This window comes from Oryctolagus cuniculus, chromosome 3, assembly GCF_964237555.1.
Source record: "Oryctolagus cuniculus chromosome 3, mOryCun1.1, whole genome shotgun sequence".
In the NCBI taxonomy this organism is placed as follows: Eukaryota; Metazoa; Chordata; class Mammalia; order Lagomorpha; family Leporidae; genus Oryctolagus; species Oryctolagus cuniculus.
Window position 1 is genome coordinate 34,131,189 of NC_091434.1, and position 23,070 is coordinate 34,154,258.

At 47.8% G+C, this 23,070-nt stretch overlaps 1 protein-coding gene and 1 long non-coding RNA gene across 6 annotated transcripts in view; one reads left to right on the forward strand and one right to left on the reverse strand.

The window, feature by feature from the left end:
- Positions 1–7,490, forward strand: part of LOC127491712 (uncharacterized) — an 87,847-nt gene extending 80,357 nt beyond the window's left edge. The window contains exon 3 of one of the 2 annotated variants that reach the window (XR_007920594.2): positions 1,817–2,835. This is a non-coding gene — a long non-coding RNA (uncharacterized lncRNA). Of the gene's footprint in view, positions 1–1,816; positions 2,836–7,371 lie in introns of those variants that run through there. The other variant, XR_007920595.2, reaches the window with a different exon arrangement.
- Positions 1–23,070, reverse strand: part of NRP2 (neuropilin 2) — a 117,386-nt gene that overhangs the window by 4,755 nt on the left and 89,561 nt on the right. For 2 of the 4 annotated variants that reach the window (XM_008259015.4, XM_008259014.4), the window contains exon 16: positions 558–608. In XM_008259015.4, the coding sequence (XP_008257237.1) occupies positions 558–608 (51 nt within the window). Of the gene's footprint in view, positions 1–557; positions 609–14,407; positions 17,864–23,070 lie in introns of those variants that run through there. The other 2 variants (XM_008259017.4, XM_008259016.4) reach the window with 1 other exon arrangement.

Consider the following 23,070-nt stretch of genomic DNA (forward strand, 5'->3'; position numbering starts at 1 on the left):
AAAATAGAACTTGCAATAAATATGAACATGAGATGGGTAGTATGACAAAGAAACCTAAAACTTGTAACAAGCCAGATTTGGAATCTTCGATGGTATGAGAAAGGTTACTGAACACTCTCCCCCTTCATCCCCCGCCATCCTCAGCCAGGGAACCAAAGCCAGAGCAGCCCTGGGAGAATATTCACATTTATGCTCATTGACTCAGGCCCTTTTTGGGATGAGGTTAAAGGGTTCAAGCGGTGACACATAGAGGAGCTCACCTTTCACTTCTAAAGGGTTTATCAAGATTTGAAGTCCATCAGTATAGAAAGTTGTGTGAAACAGAGGACCTGTTTCAGATTAGGCAGAGGGAATTCAATAAGCCTTCTGAATATCTAAGTCTGACTTTGACAGGGCAATTGGTGGTTTGCTCACTCTTCTCTGGATTCTTTTCACTTATATTTCTGACTGATAGTTTTAAAGCCTGCCCCTCTAATACCCTGGGTATTATTTTTGTTGATGTCTTTATAATCAAACTTGAATGCCATGATTATCTGCTAAATCACAGTGATACTCACCATCAATTTCATCCTCATATCCCTCTCTCCCGTGTATTTCTGGGATGTCCACTATAATGAAAAGAAAAACAAACCAAGTTATAGCAGGTTCTATCACCAATGACTAAAAGGCAGACAGAGGTGCAACCTACTAGTAGGGTAGGCAGTTCAAGAATCACAACCACTTCTAGATCATTTAAAATATATATTATTGGAATGTTTCTACAACAACAACCAGAAAAAGAGAACTAATTAGAAACACTGGGACTCTGGCAACAAGTAAACCTTGTCACTCGGGTGTTCATAATGAGAGTCATTCATTACTGATATAGGTCTGGGTTTTAGCTAAGGCACCTTCAACGGCATCTTCCGTGCACAGTCAGTCACCATTAGATGTCCACTGAGTGGAGCATTCTGCATCTCTTCACGTGCATGCAACTACATAGACACAACACACCAGTCTTTGTTCTCTAGCCTTCAAATAAATATGGTAATTTAAGAAAGTCATGCCTCATCATTCTATGTTTAATGTAAGAGAAGAACCGGAAAGAACTTCATAATGCCTGTCTACCATAACATATCTGTGCTAACATCTCTTGTCTTGCTCCAGTCTATTTTTCTATTGGTTTTCTTCACTATTTAGAATAGATCAAACACAGGCATCCAATCTGACTAGCCCAGGCTTGAATAGAGCTAAGTTAATTTACTCTGAATCTTTTTCCAGTATTATCACTATCTTTTCCTTTTTTATGATAATTTGGCAGGGGGAAGGGTAATACAGCTCTGTCTATTCATGATGCTGTCCATCTTACAGAAATCACAGCCATTGAAAATTACCTGTCTAAAATGGCAAAACATTAAAAAAGAGAATCAAATATGTGGCAGAGAGCAAGGTCTTATCACTTTTTCCTATCTCACAAGCTAATTATGCCTTTCCAGGCTGTCAGCTCAAGATGGCCCCAGAAAATGTAGGTAGCCTTTTGGGAGTTCTGCCCAGCCCAAAGTCAGATGAACAACCTTGAAGACAGCACTTAAAATCCCAAACAATGAAAGTATCAAACAAGAGCAGGCGGACAACTTGAGCCCATCCTGAGCATCTCCATCGTCAGCACTACATCTCAGGGAGGATCCACTTGGCCATGATCTGAACTGCAGATTGATCTATCACTGTCGTACTTGAAATGTGGTCTTTCCTGGAGGTGATGGTTTTAATCATGTTAGAAGCCTTCTTTGTTCCTGGCCAAAGTACTAAAGCACATTCTCATCTCCTTGGTCTCCAGGAAGGGATGTACAAAACAATTTGCCAAGACCCTACTTGGAAAGATCAATGCCATGTGGCACCAATCCTCCAGAAATCCAGCCCATTCCTGGCATGCTCACTGCATAGCAGCTGGCACCTGCAGGCCACACCAGCTTCTCCACCTCAATACCCATCCCCTGAATCACTCTTCAGGCCCCTACATAGAAGGCTGTTTCCTTGGAATGAAGACGTGGACGTGAACCAACATGAGGCAGGTGGTGTCTGTCACAGGGATCAGATCGAGCTTGTGAAAGTCAACCCTGAGTTCTTTTTTAACCTCACAAAAAAAACTGAACATGGGAGAAAACTGTCACATTTTTGACAATTAATTGTTTTGATGGGATGCGCGTATGTCTTAACACCTTCACGGTTAGAAGACGAAGAACATCGGATAAGAATATGCGAATCAGCCTGGGATGAGAACTGTGGGGCTCCTGCCAGCGACTTCTGGGCCAAATCCTGTTTTTGCTTTTAGGGACTTGGTTTCTGCCAAGGATGTGACGAGTTCTTGGAGGCTGAAATGTCATCTTGCTCTATCTCATATCCTCAGAGAAGAAGGCTTGGGACACTACTCATCATGGGCTAGAAAGGGGTGAATGTGACGCTGATCTTAAAGGAATAAGGGTAATAGGATGACAATGACTGTGAGAACATTTCATCCCAGGAGGTCAAGGTTTCTTGCCTCTGGAGGCAGAGGACTGGACCAGATGACTTCCCCAGAAGTGGCCCATTTCTAAGCTTCTGTGAAATCAGTCACCCAGATGCAGCTGAGAGTTCTGCACCTGGAGAGTCAAAGGCTACTTAAGGTGAAGAAGCACACTGTAGCGGCTTGACATGGCTTTTTGTATAATCACGGCTCCCAGGAGTTTGGGTGAGTGGGCCGGGGTGGAGAGAAGCATAAGTTAATCAACATTTTCCAAAGCGCATCTGTTCACCAAGTCTTAAGAAAAGAAAGGCACACAGGGGAAAACCCGAATAAAGGGAACATTTGTACAAAAAGTAATTTACTTTGATGGCAATTTTCTTGAGTCTTCTTGCTCAGATTCTTGATATCTGTGTTTGATTAACAGCTGTCTCTGCTGAGAGCCTCTTAGCCATTTGCAGGCCACTTGCCTTTTCTGCTGAGTTCAGTAGGCAAACCCCAGGATGCTGGCAGGAGGGAGTGTAGTCCTCTCACTGCATCCGCTAGTGCTTGGAAAGCAAAGGTGAAGGGACCCTCCAGAGGGACAGGAGGGAGAAAGTAGAGCGAGAGGCTCAAGGCAGAGAAGCGGAAGCTGCCCCCACAGGCTGGTGAACCAGCTGGGGAGGTGACAGTGGAGGGCAGCAGACGGCAGGAGAAAGGGACCAGGGCCACAGCAGATTGTTTTTAGCTTTTTCCTTTTAATGGGGAAAAACATGGAGAGGACCTTCCGGGACTCTCTCCCAGTGGATGGGTGTGTTTGGAGGGGAAGGCAGGCCGGGGAGAGGGGAACGGGCCGTGTTTCTGGGAGAATCCAGGTCAGGAATGGATCTCGCCGCCCACGCAGCTTCCACTTTCAACCTTTGTGCTCACATGACCCTGCCTCCTTCGGGGACCTTTGTGTGGATTCAGTCTCAGACTGGCCTGACTCCAAAGCCCAAATGCTGAATTTCAAATCCGCATCAGGTCAGGTGGGACCACCCAACCTGCTTTCAAGTTCTCTGAGGTGGGCTGGACACTGTGAGCGCCTCTGCATCACTGCTACCTTGTTCTAACAGATAAAAGGCTGCCTTGTTTCGCATTCTGGTTGGCAGGGTTCACACTCTCTGGCTTACCACTTTAGTGACAACTCAGAAGGCATTTCTGAACATGAAGAGGGGGTGATCTGAAATGTAGGCGTTCATGTGTTTCATGATAGACACTCAGAAAGGGCCACTGGCTCAATTGCATGGCTTTTCAAAGGGCAGTCGCCATTAGCCAACTCACCAACTCCTCAGCCAACCATCATTCAGTAAGAGGGTGTACTAGGTGCCCCGGAATTGCACCGAGGACTTGGAGAAATAAAGATGTGTAGGACCTGGCGTCTGCCATGAAGGCCCTTCAGGGTGCCTGGGAAGTGACAACTCCGCATAAAGGCAACCATGTGCTGCCTGAGTCCAGGCAGGGAGAGGGCAAAGCAAGCTGGGGCTCTTCCAGAAAAGAAACTGTGGGAATGAGGAGGAGGATGCTTCGGACTGAGGCTGTGTAAGGTATGCCTGGGGGAGTCCTGGTTCCTTATCTGTTTGATTGATAGGAATGCTTTCAAGCGCCTTTTTACCCTGACTCTGATCCCTCGCTTTTTGGTTCACATTCACTTATATCGGACCTACCAAGGAATTCAAAGTGATGGCCTTGCTCAGCCACAAATCTTCCACCCTGAGTTTATCTACATGCAACTGAGAGTTCTGCCCCCTTGTCTCCTCTCCCAGCTGCTACATAGCAACACGGTGAGAGGAAGAGGGGAACTGAGGATGACTGGGAGTTTAATAGAGTTGGAGTAATCAAGGGAGCAGAGCAGCCATTCCTGAAAAACAAAAATTGTCCAACTACACAAAGTCTCAAGCCAAAAAGGCAGCTTCTTTCCCCAGGTGTCTTTTCCCGTTGCATCACTGAGAGACTTAGTGGGTGCGTGGTGAGGAGTGATTCAAGGTCTCATGCCTCACCCGTTGCCCTGATTTTTCAAAGCAAGAAATTACAGTGGCTACTTATAAAACCTTCCAGCCCACTGTCCCAGAGACTCCCTCCACCTTAGAAGAGTCAGACATTCTCTTGTATCGGTCTCAGTAAGTTGCAACCCTACAGCAACAAATGGTGCACAGCCATACCCAGTCACAAACTCCTCTAATGAAATACGCCTCTCCCCCAGGGCTCTGGAACATTGCCTGGTGGTGTTAGGACCACACAGACTCTTCAGGGGAAACACCCAAGACACACCAACCTGCAGCTGGGAGAGTCCCAGTGTGTGATTGAGGTCTCCAACAGGAATTTGTGCTGTTTCCTTACACACACACCCCCACACACACACACTTACACATCCTTCTTCTCACCCTCATGTTCTTCCTTCTTCTAAATTAGGGATCCTTCCGGGTGAGCACTGCTCCATCAGTTTGCTGTTCTGCGGAAGTGTGCCACCATTCCTGTCCCCACTTTCGATACACTGTGGTCCACTGAGAATGCATTGCCCGCCACAGCATTCTGTTTATTTTCTGTACTGTGAAGGAAGCTTCACAAGATTGCTGGCAGAGGGCTGCCCCAAACCACAGGCTACCGTGAGATCAATGATTTAAGGCAGTTCATCCCAGGCCACTCGCACACAGATCATTTCGGGACACCAGCATGTGTCGGCTTTCTTAGAGGAGCCCCTTCCATGCCAACTCTGAACAATGGGTTAAGAGTCCTGTTTGAGGGGCGGGCAGCTCCAGTTCATGTTCTGGCTGCTCCACTTCTCATCAGCTCCCTGCTGATGCACCTCGGGAAGCAGGAGAAGATGGTCTAAGTGGTTGGGCCCCTGCACCCACGTGGAAGACCCAGATGAAGCTCTTTGCTCTTGGCTTCGGTCTGGCCCAGCCTTGGCCATTGCAGCCATATAGGGAATGAACCAGCGGATGGAAGATATCTCTGCCTCTTAAATAAATAAATAAAACTATTTGTTAAAGAAATAGGCCCATTTGGATCTGTTGACAGAGTTTTTTTTTTTTTGTTTTTTTTTGTTTTTGTTTTTTTTTTTTTTTTTGGATAGGCAGAGTGGACAGAGAGAGAGAGAGAGAGAGAGAGAAAGGTCTTCCTTTGCCATTGGTTCACCCTCCCATGGCCACTGCGGCCAGGGCGCTGCGGCCGGCGCACTGCGCTGATCCGATGGCAGGAGCCAGGTGCTTCTCCTGGTCTCCCATGGGGTGCAGGGCCCAAGGACTTGGGCCATCCTCCACTGCACTCCCTGGCCACAGCAGAGAGCTGGCCTGGAAGAGGGGCAACTGGGACAGAATCTGGCACCCCGACCAGGACTAGAACCCGGTGTGCCGGCGCCACAAGGTGGAGGATTAGCTTAGTGAGCCGCAGCGCCGGCCAGAGCTGTCTTTTAGAAGGTGTGGCAGAGACACTGTAAGGACCGTTCAGCGTCTGTGGGAGGCAGTAGTGGGGACACGGTGGAGCCCTGGCGTGGGAGCAGGTGCTGCCCCTTGTCTGGGTTCTCCCTCAGGTGGGGCGTCGGCCAGTCTTTGCCCTCCCTGAGTCTCCGTGTGCTTCCCCGGAAAGTCCCTGCTCATGCTCTCCTTGCTTTAGATAGAGTTCCATGGTGTTTAGGGGAAGAAAATGAGGACGGTCCAAGGGCCTTCCTGATGAGGGCTCTCTGAAGATGGTTGCTGGTCAAGGCTGATGAAGTGACTTCCAGCACAAGGGCTCTGTCTCCCCACATGGTCCACCTTCCATTTTCACCCCACATCTGTCCTCTCCTGGGAATGCTTGCACCCTGAAGTGATGCAGCTTGAGGGGTATGCAGAAAGAATGCAACGAGAAGGACAGGTGGAGGGCAGCCATGCAGTTCTAGGTTGTTGATTCTTGCCCAATTCGGCTAGGACCCAGTCCTTTGAATTGGCAATCTAGGAACTGACATGTGGGGAAAATGTGTCCCTTGTCCCAGGTCTCCACCTTCACTATGGCTGGGCTGATAAGCCTCATGGAAGGCCAGTCTTAGCACATACACTTAACCTACCAAACCGCAACTGGACTTGAAAGCAAGGATCGAAGAGCCCTTGACACACAGGAAAGCATTGAAATCATTCATTTTTCACAGGTACTGGTGTCATCAACTTCTACTTGAAACATGAAGAAGTTAAGGAGGGAGGGTAGAAAAATGCAATAAGTTATTGACCAAATCAGCAGTGGAACTGAGAGTAAGCTACAGGTTTTCAACACCTTGTTTGGGGCCTGTGATTTATTTGGGACAAGCTCTTGGACACTCAGAGCCTTTATTGAATTCGATTCCAAGTTCCTGGACCCCTTGAGCCAGCTAAATCACTGAGTTGTTCAGATGGGAGTAGGCCTCAGAAAATTCGTTCAGCTGTTCTGTTTTAATCCTAGCAGGAAACACAGCACCAAGAGCTCAACAAATGAGAAATGGTGAAGGACTAAGGGGATATTTCCTGGAGCTCCAAAATGCTTAATTCAGCCTCGCATTTAGTATTGACTGAATTTTCCCCTCCCCACTACACTTAATTTCCCTAACTCAGTTTGTTCATCCCCAGTTGCAACAAAGAGCCAAAAGTTCAGATGTTGATTGAAACCTTGCAAATCTTTGTGAGAAAGTCAGATTCCTTGAGCACCATTCCTCCCTGGGTTTGGCTGAGTTTAGAAGTAGAAGATCCTGAATTACGAGTGTTTAATCTTTTAGGCTGTAGCCAAGTCTATGCAAGGTCAGGGAAAAGAAACATTTTTTTGGAGTTTTTCCAAAGTTTTCAAGTGAGAAAAGAAAAGAGGGCTTGGTGTGAAATTATTAGAAGAGCTTGATCTTGCATTCAGCCATTCTTTTCTATTATTTTTAGTTGAACAACTAAGAAGAAACACTAAAAAGGACTAGAAATACTGACTGCAACCAAGGAGGCTTCGAGTAATATGTTCAAGTGTGGAGGAGGACAAGCAGCTAAAGCCAGGATGACTTCACTGAGCCCCAACAATGTGATGAAAATGAGAAATGTTGCAGCCAGAGAAGTGTTTGGCTATCATGATAAGCTTCATGTTGTGCAGGCTGGAAAACTCGGCAAACCTGAAGGGAGAAAATTCTGAAGTCTCTTTTTTACCCTAAATCTTGAAAAAATTGGGACTATTCTCCACCCCATAGGCAGATATGTCAATAAGAAATTGACTCTTTACACCTCTTTTGTTTGTTATCCTCTCTCTTTTTTTTTTAAAAAAAATCTATTTTTATTTATTCAAAAGACAGTTACAGAGCGAGGTAGAGACAGGGAGAGGTCTTTACATCCGCTGATTCACTCCTCAAATGGTCACCATGGCCGGAGCTGAGCCAGTCCAAAGCCAGGAGCCAGGAGCTTCTTCCAGGTCTCCCACGTGGGTACAGGGGCCCAAGGACTTAGGGCATCTTCTGCTGCTTTCCCAGGCCATAGCAGAGAGCTGGATTGGAAGTGGAGCAGCTGGAACTAGAACCAGTGCCCATATGGTTCTTGCAGTGCCGGCTTTAACCCGCTGTGCCACAGCACTGGCCCTGCTATCATCTCTTAAAGCAGGAGGATGAGAAAAAAACAAAAACAAAAACAAACCAGAAAATTGCAGTGAAAAAATACTTTTTTTCCCCTCTCTCCTCCCTTATTTTGGACTGAGTTGTTAGGAAAGTCTTGTATCTTTGTATTTCAGGGAGCTTTTTCCCAGCAGACTTTGACATTTCTCCTCTCTTGCAATTCCCCTTCTTGTTCTCCCAGTATTCAAGAGGTGTGCACTAGGGACCGGTGCTGTGGCACAGCAGGTGGAACTGCCATTTGCAGTGCCAGCATCCCTCATGGGTTCCAGCTTCTGCCTTCTGATCCAGCTCCATGACAATGTGCCTGGGGAAAGCAGCAGGGAATGGCCCACTTCTTTGGGCCCCTGCACCATGTGGGAGACCTGGAAGGAGCTCCTGGCTCCTGGCTTTGGCCTCTTCTAGCCCCAGCCATTGCAGCAATCTGGGGAGTGTCTCTGTCTCTGTAACTTGTCTTTCAAATAAATAAATATTTTTTTTAAAGAATTGTGCCCTAGAAACTGCCCAGGTGCAGTAGTTGGATACCCTGGTCATGAGAGAGGATGGAGTTGAAGAAGCAAAACTGCATCCACTTCCAATGCAAACAAATTATGTCTCCTTAAAGACTGCCTCCCCCATCTTATAGGTCATTGAAAAAGTAAATATGTATGTCACTAAGAGAACTCACTATTGTTAAAGGCTGGGTTCTTCCTCTGACCACAGGTACCAGAAAGTTACCTCTCTCTGTCCTCTTAAGAGATGAGGACCTTAATACTAACAGAAAAGTTCCTCTGACTTCAGGTTCGGTTTTCTGTAAAAATGCAAATACAAGGAGGAAGTAACCAAGTAAGCATTTATGTGAAGGAATCTTGCCCAGGCTTTTCTTGGAGAAGGTTTTGGTAGAGGTAGGACAGAGAAAGTATAAGGACAGCAGGATAAGAAACAGGGCCGCCAAGAAAAAGGGACAGTATAGAAAAGAGATGCTGGAGGTTGAACGTGAGTTGCACCTGCCACAAAGGCAGATGGGTAGAGACAGTGGCCCTGTTAGGAGCTACAGAGGCAGAAAGGGATGACTTGTGGGCCCAGAGCTTCCCATGAACACTCCTGGGCTCACACTCTTGTACACATTTGGCTGAGGCTGATGGGACGTTTCTAGGGCCTTGTTGACATGTCCCATGTTGGCCCCTAATTAGGTCCTAATGACTATCTTTTCTCCCTCTATACCAGCTGTTGGAACTGCTCTACAGAAGCAATGGGGAGGCCCACCCTCAGCTCCCAAATCCTTATACACCTTCTTCCATGCCTTTGGTGGCAGTAAGGAAACACTAAGGGACAAAAAGGGTTTTTTTAGCAGTGCTAAAATGAAACCTCAAAACCCAGCAGGCCAGCTGAGAATAGGACTTTGGTCAAGACCACCTCTGGCTCGAAGATCCTGCCACACTCTCATCATTACTAGGGCTGGCTGCTCCCTAACAAGTTGTAGAAAATTCTAGTCTGGGCATCCTGATAATGAGTCCTGGGGCCAGAGAAAGAAACTACTGTTGTTGGAAGCCAAGGCCTGATATACTATCATTTCAGGTCTGTATCCGAGCCTTTGCTTTTGGGAATGTTAGTTAATAATATTAAACATGTTCAATTTTGCACAATTACATGAAGAAGCCAAAATAATGCGGGATATGTGTGTGTGTGTGTGTGTGTGTGTGTGATTTATCTCTAATTCACTTAGACTGCAAACTCACGCTGGTTTCTTTCCTGAGATAAACTCTGGCTTCATGTCCAAGAGGCATCAGCTCGATTTTTGGGCTGGTCAGATGAAGCACACAAAGCATATATAAGTGGGGTTGGTGTTGTGGCATAGTGGATAAAGCCACTGCCTGTGATGCCAGCATCCCATATGGGTGCTGGTTCAAGTCCTGGATGCTCCACTTCAATCCAGCTCCCTGCTAATGACCTTGGAAAAATAGTGGAAGACGGCCCAAGTGCTTGGGCACTGCCACCCTTGTGGGAGACCTGGAAGTTGCTTCTGGCTCTTGGTTTCAGCCTGCCCCTGCCCTGGTCATTGCTGCCACTTGGGGAATGAACCAGTGAATGGAAGATCACTCTCTCTCTCTGTCTCTGTCTCTCCCTCTCTGACTTTCAAACAAATAAATAAATCTTAAAAAGAAAAAGCAAAAAAACTGCATGGGTTTCAGATTTTTTTTGCACCAAAACAAACATCTTTTAATTCCTTTTTCTATGAACTTTTTGGCCCCCCCTTGTATATGGTTGTAGATACTACGCATTGTGCTCAGTGTCAAAGTCACATTAGTATCACATTTTTGTCTCAGCACACATTGGAAAACAGTGCTCTTGTTAGAAATGGTGTTTCAGGCCCATCGGTCTCTTGGCTTCTCCTACCCTGCCATTCCTTGCCAGAGTCATGTGAGCCTGGAAGCTTTGCCCACTATAAACATCCCACTAGAAAACAACCTTGCTGCCTGATGCCTTTCCTCCAGTGGAGTAGCCCTGAACCTCCTTGGAAGGCGTCCAGATGCCTCCTTTCAACCCAGAAGGTCTGCTCCTCCCCAGAGCCAGTGCAGGGGCATGGGTCCCACGGTTCCAAGGATTTGAGACTTTCTCTTGGCACACAGGTCTACCTGTGGCTGCTGGAATCGTTCAGTCTGCAGCACAATGCTGCACACTGACCTTAAAGGATGTTTTTTACATGAATTTTTTAGAAGAAAACATAAATAAATAACAGCAAGGCACAGCACAGTCACTCTTTGAAGAAACCAAGTGGAACTCATTAATCATGGAGAACAGGCCTTTGCCTGCTGAACCCAGGGATAGCATTAGCTCCCGGGCCACAGCTGCCACAGCTCTGGTGAGCTGCCACTTACAGTCAGGCCATATTCTCTACCAGTTGGCAGTTAAAAAGTCCTGGAGAAACACTCCCTAGGTTTAAAAGTCCCTTTAGAGAAAGCTGCCCGTATCTTCTCTTGCAAGCGCCATGCCTACTTGGGTACTAGAAAGACTCAGAGACATTATGTGGCTTGTGCAAATGTCACAGGGGATCTAAATCCAGGATGTCCAGTAATTCCTGTCATCCTCCCAAATGGGGACAGGCTCATTTTGAGAGGTAAACTCAGCCATTTGTAGCATCTGTTAAAATGAAAACAGGCACACACTTGAGCCAGAAACTACCCTAGAGGAACGTGAGCTGAAAGAGGCAACTGCAAGGATGTTCGTTACAGTATTATTTACAAATGTTAGCAAGAACCAAACAAGACACAACTGGTGGAATGCCCCCTGGTAGGAGAGCGGTTCACAATCAACTGAAAATCAGTACAATATGGGATTCTAGACAAGCTATAGCTAAAAAGGATGGCATAAATGTATTGGTATGCACCAAAGTATCCTCTAGATGTTGTCAAATGCAGAGTAAGGTGTCCAACAAAGTGACAAACACGATGATACCGTTAATATAAAACAAACCAAACCCCAGGTGAGCCAAACCACATAATTCAACGTGAACAGTGGAATATGATGTCTGTGGAAGAAAGGAAACAAGGCCTGAAGATGCATTACCCAAACCCTTCCTCCTGGTGACCTCTGGGGAGGAGAACAGGGTTGGTCAACAATGAGGTGGACTTTTGCCTTTTCTTCAGTATTACACTTTGAGGGAATATACCCATGTATTATTTGTGAATTTAAAAACAAAAGGAAGCAGTTCAACCAGTTGCTTTCCTGAAGGTTCCCCCACACAAATTTCAGAATCAAGAGCAACTCTGGCAACGAGCCTCCAAGAAAAGGTGTTTCCCATACAAAATCCAGTCCCACCTCCGGTACTCCTATTGGTGACCCTTCAACTGTTTCTTTTCTATTTCTTGGTCCAGTGTCCACGGGACCTGAGTTTAGTTTTTGGGACTTTCAGGAGTCAATGGCAGAAGAATGCAAGCCCAATTACTTGACTTGAGAGAGAGATGCTGGGTCTGCTGCCCACTGGACGTGGGGCAAGAATGACTTCTGTTGGTTGTGCTGAAGCACATAGACTCTCCGTTGTTCCATACCAAGCTCAATGAGGTTTTGACACTTGGCAGTTTCCCCAATCTTGTATCTCTCCAGTGCTTGCGTTTGGGGCCAAATAGATATCTTCCAGGCGGTCAGCGCAAATGCAACCTGACGGAGGCTTATGGCCTCATGACTCCTAAGGGTGCAGGTTTCTGGTTGTGTCTGACCTCGGTGCACCTGGCTTCTGTCAGGCTTAATTAAATCCTGCACTATTCCTAGCTCCTCATTTATTTGTATAAGGCGACTCTTTTCCCTGCGGATTGTAAGATCATCAGCTGGTGTTCCCCTCTCCCCTCCTTTTTCTCGGGTTGGATTTGTTTTGTGTTTTCTTTGGGCCGTCACTGAAGTGGATGAAAGGCAAATTACAGCTGTGAGAGCCCCAGTGATCTGCACAATTAAAGAGAAAAAAACAAGCCCGCACCTACAGATCTGCAGTTTGGCTCAGATGCGTAGCCCACAATGCAGACAAATGAAAACTTCAGAATGAAGCTCTTTTCATCATAGATTGCAAAAAGGCCACAATGTTTGTGCAAAACGACTGCAAATTCATGAAGAAGGAAGAGGAAAACAAATAGCATGCCACATAGGCCTGGCTGGGCTGCGGCTGGCTGGGCTAGGAGGGCCGTGGTTGAAACAAGAACGTGCATTTAGCCCATCGTGCAAGGACCAGGTAGGGGAGGCGGCATGCCTTCTCTGCCCCAGACATGTGGTATTGATGATCCATGGAAACACAATTTCTGTAACATTTATGCTTGGGCTAATTCCACACAGAGGAATGTTTGCTGTGACCGTGCTGTGCTCAACCTCTGAGACTGGAGTCGTTAGTCTTTGTCCTTTTTTGGGCAACTACCCCTAAAATAAGTCTCTTGACTAGGTGGCAAAAAATTCCCACACGTAGCTCCAAAACTAGCACTGTTAACGGAGCATAGGTGGTGGCTAATTTAATTCAGCCTGGCCAATTTGGTCCCTGGTCAGCTTGGGAAATTGTGGACTGAGCCTGGGCCTTTGCGCGAAATAAACACTTTGGAGATGTTTTCATTTCATCCTTTACAAATGGGAACAAATGGCTTTAAGGAAAGCCAAATGTTATTTAGACAGAATGGGTAATTGTGCTTGTCATTGGAAGAACAAACAGTGCTCTAATCACGGACGTTCTACCCTCTCCTCCCGCGGAGGCCAGATACTGCCATCTACATGGGGCCATCTGTACAAACAGAGCTTCCTGGCCCCTTGGAGCAGCACCCGGGCAGATTTCACAGCTGTAAAAAGTGCTCCTTCCTAGAGTTGGCTTTGGGTTGGAAGGGAAGCAGGACCCTGGCAGAAAGAGGGTCTTCTGCACATACCCTGTGGCTCAGGCTCTTTAAGGATGGATCTTGGATCCCCAAGGAAGGTGCCCAGGTAGACAGAAGGCTCCTGAGGCAGCCCAGGAATGAGTTGTGGGAAATATTTGCATGACCTCCTCTTAGCCACCATCTAGAAACCTTGAAACCCTGGGAGAGTCTCTTTCCTAGATCCACCACCCCCCCCCCCACTCCCAATATCACTCTGCTGGAAGTATTTTATGTAAGTAGATCACTAACTGCTCAAAGGGAAGGATCAAAGGAAAATAATGATAAAAAAAAGAGAGAGAGATGGGGTTTCTTAAGGTTTCCCAAGCCCCTCTCCTCCAAGATTTTATAAGAATATTCTACTCTGATGGTTTCAGGCTCATCATAATCATATTATTACCTTCATTACCTGCTCAAAAATTAAGTCTAAAATATCTTTAAGCCCTGAACATACTACAGGTTCCTTTTTTTTCCCTGGGAAAGTGCTCATAAATTGGAGATCAATGTCCCTGTGGAGGTAGTAATAATTTGAAGGTGAGGGGTAAGATGTGGCTGCCGCTTCTCCAGAGAAAACGATGCGTCTCTGTAGGGCTCAGTACATGGCACAGCTTAGCTGGTCCCACTCCCCCTGGGGCCTCTTGAAAGTCAAGTCCAATCTCTCGGGAATTGCCATCAAGAGAAATTTTGTGGAATCACATTTAGCAATTTAGCACTTAGCAACTTTCACAAAATCCCACACCAATCATAAAAGTTGGCTCAGCTGCACAAATTGGATAAAACTCCTAACAAGCAGTAATAAAAATAAGAAGAAGGAAAAGCTGGCATGCGGCCTCAAGGAGAAAGCCCACCTACCTCCCACGGACACGCCCCGTAGCTCCGAAGGCAACAAGCAAACTTGGGAAGCACCACCTTGTTCAAAGCCTGCCCTTCAACTTTGTTCTCACAGGCCGAGGGAGAAAAACCACCCAGATGTTTGTATAAAAATATCATCATTTTATTACATTCCACACAATACATTTTCAAATAGTTTCCAACATCCACAAGTGATTTTGACACACAAGCAACGGAGCAATGCAAGGGATGTCACAGTAACAGGGAGAGGGGGAAGAATAGGAAGTAAAAATCTTCAGGTTTCCTTGTTTTGTTGTTGTTCTTTGGTAATTTTTCTATTGTTTAGGTGTTTGCTTGCCTGCTAGTTTCATTTTGAAGGCAGGCTGTTTTTAAAGACGGGGTATTAACCTTAGAAATGTTACTGGATTTCCTATTCAGTTCTGGCTTCAATCCCAAAAACGTGGGACAAAGGAAAAGACTATTTGACTTTATTTTCAGCATCCTGTTTTGTCAATGGCAATGCTAGGAATTTTTTGTCTTTTTTTCTGCCCTCGCCAGCGATCAGGTGACAGCAATTGCTAGCACAGCATTAAGGAAGGGGTTTTCACCCCACAGGTAAGGGCTTCCCCTCCAGGAGGTGTGGCCAAGAAACCTAAGGCGAAAGCTTTACCAGCTCCAACCAGGCCTTCATTCACTCCTTCGTTCATTCATTCATTCACAGCTGCTATCGCCTCTTTGTCTTCTGAACAGCAACTCTAAACACATGCATGCATGCATTCACCTGTCTAGCCTGTTTTTCTGTAAGAGAGTGACTCATCTCTCCCTCTGTGAATTACAGAAGTTTGCTTTTTAAAGCTGCAAGGCATGGCGTTTTATAGAAAAGGTGCCCTTTTAGCAAAGTACCTGGATAATACTATGAAAGTTGCTGGGGTGGAGAAAGGGAGGGAAGAGAGAGAGAGAGAGAGAGAGAGAGAGAGAGAGAGAGAGAGGCAGGCAGACCCAGCTGATGTGTATTGTGGGATTCACATAGTCTCAGCTGTGGCTGGGACATAAGGATGATGCCACATGGGGCGATCAGATAAAAGGTACAGCAAGTTTACAAAGTTGTCATTCCCTTCTTGCAAGGAAGGGGATTCACAAGGGTGTGTGAGAACTCAACCAGTCAGCTGGCCTGGCTGGCTTCTCCAGGTGTGATCTCCTGACACCAGCCCCCGTGGGGGCACCTACAGGACTGTCAGTCCCCGTGAGGGGCTGCCCGGCCCCCAGCACATGAGTGGCCGTGGACACCCGAGATAAAAAGCCCTGGGTGACTGGCATGTGGCATCCGCCCTGCGGGCCTGCTTCTCTCCCCATCTTGCGCTGGGCTGGGTCACTGCTGGGAATCTCAAGGTAGCACATGCTCTAGCCTTTCATCTTTCCTTCTCTTGGCAGGGCCGCTGTGGTCGAGACAGAGTGGCTCTTTGAAATAGAGTAGGAGTGGGAGAGCGCGGCTCTTGCAGGAGGATGAAATGAACCAGATGCGAAAGTCGAGTGTGTGCGCTGGAGGGACCTAATCTGTGTATTCTGAAACAATGCTAGAAGTTTCTCTCCCAAGCAGCCAAAAAGAAAAAAAAATCATCAGTGTTTTGTTCTCAGAAGGTACCTGGAGGCTTTCAGCCCAGGCAACCATCTTTGGAGAGAATTTTATGCTCTTCTAATAGGTTCCTTACAGGAAGGTAAAAAAATAAACACCTCCAAGGCTGAGCCCTACTACACTGAGAATCTTAAAACACACATCTGCCATCAGCGCAGTTGACTGCATTGTTTCATCTCTGCTTGGGCAGCGTCGCTGGGCAGTTGCTTTCTAACAGCCTCCTCCCTGCACGGCTCAGGGAGGACACGTGGGCAGTGCCTGGGTTCATCTGCACGGCCCCGCCTCTTGGATGGAAGAGGCAGCAGCATCTGGGTGTGCCAGGTCACCTCTCCCCCCCCCCCCCCCCCGCCCCACTGCCCCTGGAGGTAGCTGCCGGATGCCACGCATACTCTAAGGGGTAGCACATGGGTACATCAAAGAAAATGACTACTTTCTATTCTGGCATGATAGTTAAGTAAGTCAGGTGGTCAGCCTTATGTCTTCAGTGGTTGTAGAGGCAGCCACACAGTCACACCAAGAAAGGAAAGCAAATGATGCCCTTCCCCCCATAGTCCGCACATGCTTTACAATGGCCAATATATCAGCACAAAACACAGTTTTCAGCTTCCTGCCTCAACCCCACCCTGGGTTGGGTCCATCGACCCCCAGGAGGAGGAGAGTTTGCAGAGACCGCCCACCTGTCCTTTCTTCTCCATCTCTCCTACCTCCTCCTACCCTCAGCTTAAACAGACTACTGTTTTTCCCACGTCAGTCCCAGATTTGTTGATTCTCTATGACTTACTCCAAGCTTGGACTTAAGCGATAAAAGCTACACATTCATTATGAGCTTCTCTTTTATAAGGCAACAGGAGACAGCTCTGCTTCAGGGCTGGAAGGAGGCTCCACACACACCCAGGGTTGGTAGCTTGTGACTTCAAAGACAGCAGGAGACACGGAAGGGGGTTTGTCCGAGTGTGCGAGGGGTGGGGGTAGGGGGCCTCCCTCTTGGGTCAGGTGGGCTGGGGATGGGGACGAGGACAAGAGGGGCCACAATGTGTCCCATGTGGCCTCTCGGTACCTGGAGATGACAATGACAGCCAACAGAAACCCAGCCAGAGCTAGATAAGGCAACAAAAAGCTTCCATCTCTTCTCCAAGTAAACAAAACGTGTACAGTATATTATTGTCTCGTGACATGTCCCCCAGGAGAAGGAACACAAGAGTGAACACACCCACGGACGCCCCCAGCACGGGGCCAGTCTCTCGCTCAGACACCCCCACGCAGAGCCATCACTCACACACACGTGTATGCTATGTACACACAGCCAGGTCCCCCCGAGCCCCGAGAGGAGGTGCGGGTAAGGCAAGGGGGAAGACACACAAGGGCCAGTCCCCTCGGGAAGGGAACCCGCTGAGCCGGGAGCTGTGAAGGGCTGGGGCGGATCTCTTCCCGTTTTCCAAGATGCAGCATTAGAGGTGGGGTCTGCAGGTTCAGTATCAACAATGGCAAAAAAGGACAGACAGACGGACACACAGAAAACAAAATGACCCCAAGGAGAATGGGTGTGGGGGCGCGGCAGGGGGCCCGGGAGGGAGATGTCTGGGAGTTTACACGGAGACTGGGCGAGGAGAGAAAAGTGCAAAATCGAGGCAACGTGTTTGCAGTCTTTCTCGTTTGTTTTGGGCGCGGATCTTGCTTCGGGCCTCAGCAGTGCGAGCCGCGGTCTTGCTCTAGCTTAATGGTTAGGGTGGGCTCCACCGCCACCGGGGCCCCGTTGGTGTACTGGGAGGATTTGTAGGTGATGGAGTGATCGGTCTTCTTGGCCGCATAGCGGAACCGGTGGTAGTGGAGCACCAGGGCCAGCGCGACGGAGACCAGCACCAGCACGGCGCCCCCGGCGGCCATTACGTAATACCAGTAGGCAGGGATGGGCTGCACGGGCACCGTGTCCACTGTGGGCTCGGTCCCTGGCGGGAGGGTGCCCCCTGGTGGAGAGACACAGAAGAGCGTTGCTAGGCGGAGAGCATGCAGACTAATAAAAAAAATCAATTAAAAATAAACAAATAAAGAAAAAAAAGGAAAGAAAACCACACACATGCTTCGGGGAGTACAGGGAAGGGGATGGGGCGCTAAGTCCTTGGGATGTGCCAAACACTGGTAAACGACTGAGTTTATTTCATACTCATCCCCTGAGGAGGTAGGTACTAACACTCCCATTTCACAGATGAGGAAGCCGGTGCAGAGAGGTTAAATGGCCAGTGATCACTCAGGTGATAAGTGCTAAGTCTGAGGTTCTCCCAAGACCTGCACGATGACAAAGCCCCTCCCCCTTTTCCTGTTTTACCACATGAGTCTATACTACTGTCAAGCATTGAAATACACACACCCACGCATACACACTCACACTCACACAGATGCACAGATGCTGCAATGACTTCTGGGATTCAGCAAGGCAGATCATCCAAGCGGGTGGAAATGCCATATTTGGTGTGGCTGGCCAGCATTCTCAAACAATGTATTAATTAGGCTGGCTAGACTTGAAGGTAAATTCCACTCTGCTTTGCCAAGGCTTCTGTGCCCATTGAAATCAGCCTGGTCTTGTCTAAACAGGTCAATTACCGATGTCAAGCAATGACTAACGCATTTTCACGCTTTTAATTGGATGGAGGGTCTTAAAAGCAGATTGGGAGGGAAGTTGTAGCAGAAAACGTGGGCACGAGACGGAGAGAAGAAGCTATGTGAGAGCACGAGTGAGTGGGGGCGACGGCAGGGAGATGATTCTCAATCATGGAAAAGACAGAGCAGGGAGGAGAAGCCAGCCGAGGATTTAGAAGGCAACCACGGCGTTCGCTGGCCGGCCTCTGGTTGCCATGGAGATGATGTAGTAGATTTAAGCTGAGGGTAACTCTGGGGAAAGACTGGCTAGAGTCCCACTTGATGCAAAACAGGGCTACAACTTGATTCTTGCAAAGATTTACATCAGATGAGAATCTGGCCCCGGAGAGGGACAGGGTGCTGGTGAGCTTGCCAAAACCAGGCATGATCTTGACTTCTGAAAGATAATGCATGCTTAACCTATGAAAAATGCCTCCCTGGCTGCTTGCATCAAGCGGTGGTGGCCAGAAGATGTGTCCTCTCCAATCATGGGGTACCCTGGGACAGGAGCCGCGTGGGGGAGGTGCTGCTGCCGCTGCACAGCCTTGTCCTACACAGCAGGCGTGCTTCTGCTCAAAATGCAGACCGGGCTCACTGATCGCTTCATGCCTCTCCCTTGAGACTCAGAGCTCCTCAAGCAGAGAAAATCGCTCTCATCTGGGTTTCTGCCTAGTAGCGCACAGAAGGCACTCAATACATGCTTGGCGAATAAAACACTGACCAGAGGCTAGACGCCCATGTCTGAGTTGGTCTTCTCACCAGAACGCCTCTCTTTGACTTGGAGAATAGCTAAGAGACAGGTGAGCCCTTCTAATGTCTTCTCAGAAGTGATAGTAAAAATGAGAGATTGTTTTCCTGGAAAATCTTGTAAAGCCTGCCTAATTTGCTAACTCTGAATCACTGCTTTCTCTAGATTTAGGGACCCCCTTCTGCTAGGGTTCATGTCCATTAGGAGCTCTTGGGCCATCAGCAATCCTACAGGAGGGGAAGAGCTTGGATGAGGATGTGCTGCCCAGCTCACCCCCTCTGACAGCCATACACACAACCCCCAGGAAGGACAGGATCCCCTAAATGCCCAATCCTACAACCTCATCTCCTTCCACATGAATACCTATCCTCGTTTCCTTTGTCCCCACACTATTTCAATCTTTCAACAATTTCATTCACGTCGCGGAGAAAGGATCCTGTGCCTCTCTTTCCCTCTCTCTCATTTGTGGCCACGCTGGAAATCATGCATGGGAACAGAGAGAGCGAGGCACCGAAAACAGCTCCTAGAAACGGCCAGCTTGCAAGTCACAGAGAACTGGTGTCAATTCATTATTCAGGTCACCAAGAGGATCTGCTGCCTGGCAACCATCCTGTCACTGGATTTCCACGTGAGCTCACAAGAATGTATGAGAGACAACAAAGTGTGCAGGGACAGACCTGAGGTTGCTCAAAGCCCTCCTTCCTCTCCCCAAAGGGTGTCCTTGGGGTGGCCTCCAGTTTTGAGTTGGCTTCATGGACACAGCCACCCTCTCATGAGGCTCTGGCTCACCCATCAGAGAAAAGGAATGTGATAAACCCGCAGGGATGAACTCCACAGCCAAAGCAGCAGACCAGACCACAAGGGCAGGAGCGCATGTGTCTGTCAAGCAGAACACAGCCGCAACGACCCACGGTCCCTCGTCACCACTTAGTCTCAGTTCCAAGGCTGGCTTTTCTTTAGCCGGAATGCTGGTTTCCAACATTCAATGCACGGCCCAGGGCCTTCAAGTGCTGGAGCTAGCGAAGAATGGGGCTCAGCGACACTCTGGAGGGGTTTCTTGGGATGGAGATGAGGTAGGGGTGCATGGGGGGAAGAGTCCAAGAGGCCACTGGAAGAAGGTTGAATCCTGACATGTGGATTATGTTTTCAGAACCAGAGAAACAGACCCATCAGGTCAGAATTCAGCTCAGCCTTGGAAAACAAGCTCCACTTTTAGGCACAAGACACTCATGCCCTTTCCTATCCATGCCCTCCTGCCCTCACGTTATCAACATGTAGGAAACTTTGCTGACAAAAGTCGCTGGGGGGACATTATGTTGGCTCTGGAAGTATTTTCCTTGGACATTTGTTTGGAAAAATGAGAGGACATGTGATTTTATGCTTTTATTGTGAAAAGGATTAGAAATCCTTTTTCCTAATCCCCAACAAGCAAGTTGTAAGTGCTTGGCGACAGAAGTTTCTCAGGACATTCTCCAGGTAGGGAGACTCAGCTCCCAAGGGTGATATGTTGTGCTGATTTGGAATCTGGCTGTGCACAGCTTTGAAGGGCTATATGCTAATGTGGCTATGGCTTGTCAGGTGGAGAAAAGCAAGGTGATCGATCAACAGGGGTTAAATCCCCACCCAAAGCACCTTCCCAGGCAACAGTCGTTACCCAATGAATGCCAGATGGGCAGATAAATGGATCATACACAGATGGATAGATGGGCAGATGGACGAAAGAATGTATTCTGGATCAACATTGAGACTCCCTGGAAAATACTGATTGCCCACTGAAACTTCAAAGAAAAGTTGTTTTCAGAAAATGCTAGAGATCCTGCTAGTTCGTGCAGTGCCTCTGTGTGAAACTGCAAAAAGGTTCCTGGTTTGGGGTGTCCAGGTTGGTAAGTAGCCCCTCAGCCACATGTGGTAGCTGGGCCATTGCTTCATCATCATCAACAACAACAACAACAAGAGTCTTGGCTAGAATCCCGTCACATGGGACAAGGAGCGTAGGTGAGACTTCAAGCTTGCTCAGAGCTGGCGATGTGCTGACCTGAACTTTCCCTTTGATTGCTCTCACTTCTAATGCTTACTCACACATCCTTTTTGTTTTTATTTCCAACTGGAAAATGCTTTCAATTCCTGAACTATGTTTCCTTAATTTCCATCCCCAGTTCTCTGCAAAGTTTTCTCATTGTGTGAGATAATGAGAAACAGATACTTAAATAGCCAATAATTCCAGTGTATTTGCAAGGTTGAGCAGACTCCCATCTGCAAAAGTTCTGAGAAAAGCAAAGTGAAGGCAAAGAATTTGAATTCTGAGCAATGAATTTAGAGGAGCCACATATGAGAAGAAATAAAGAAAAAATTACACACTGGGTATGCCCCTTCTATTCCTATTTGCCAATAGGGTTACTATATCAATAGGCCATTGGGCAATGTGGCTGTAACAATAGCTACAGTGGGTGGACATTACCTATGTGTTAGCCATTGGTCTATGGGCTTCGTGCGAATCACCTCGTTTACTCCTCATGACCCTCAGATGGGAGACTGAGGACTTGAAAGGCTTAGTGATCTCCTGGTTTTACTTGTAGGAGAATTGAGAAGGCAGGCAGAGCCTCACACAGAGAAACCCAAGAAATGGCCCAGAGCCCTTAGAGATTTGCACACTGGTCCTAAGTTGCAGAGTCCCAGCTGAAACCAGTGGTCTGAGTCCAACTGTGCTCTAACCAGGGTTCCGCAAACCACAGTGAATGGTGGGCCAAGGTCAGCACTGCCTGTTTTTTAAAATTTTTAATTTATTATTTTTAATGAGTTACTCATTTGAAACAGCTACAAAGACAGAGGGGGATAGAGAGAGAGAGAGTGGTCTTCCATCTGCTGGCTCACTCCCCAGATGGCCACGAAGGCCAGGGCTGGGCCTGGGCCAGGCCAGCCAGGAGCCAGGAGCTTCTTCGGGGTCTCCCACATCGGTGCAGGGACCCAAGCATTTGGGCTAGCATCCATTGTTTTTCCCAGGCCATTAGCAGAGAGCTGGATTGAAAGTGGAGCAGTAGGGACTGGAGCTGGTGCCCATATAGGATGCTGGAGTCATAGGTGGTGGCTTTACCTACTACGCCACAAAGCTACCTGCTCCCCACCACCACCTGTCCTTGTTAATAAAGTTTTATTGGGACACAGCCACCCTCTTTTGTTTGCACACCGCCTGTGGCTGCTCTTGTGCTGCAGCGGCAGACAGAGCCGTATGCATGTCCTGGAAAGCCTGAAGCATTGACTGTCATGCCTTTTCCAGAACAAGTCTGCAGACATCTGCTCTAACCAAGTAGAGGCGGAACAGGAAGCCAGCCTCTCCCTTGCTGCCTCCTGCTCTGTCTGAGCCTGTCCAAGGACTGGCGTGGCTCTGTCAGGAACAAAGAAAGTGCCTCCTACAGCTCCGTATGTGGAGGGGTCTCCAGGTTTCCAAAGGAACTATTTGTAAGACACCAACACACCAGAGCAGGAAGAAAAAAGGTTGCTTGCTCAAAGGCGCGGACGCGGGCCTGGCTTGTCTGCAGATTCCTTTCTGCACAGGTTGAAAATGAAGTGCTGGTGAAGGGGCCTTTCACATAAAAGGTTTATTTAATTTGTGAGATTAAACAAGCAAAACAAAAAGGGTTGGCTCCCCTAGAAAAGTTTACAGAAGATAGGAGAAGAATGTGGTCCTGCCCTCTGGTTTGTTTAGAGAATGGATGTGAACGCTCGAAGCATCCCTGAGAAGTGACTCTTGCCTTTGCACTGTGAACAGTGTTGGGGGAAAAGCCATGGCAA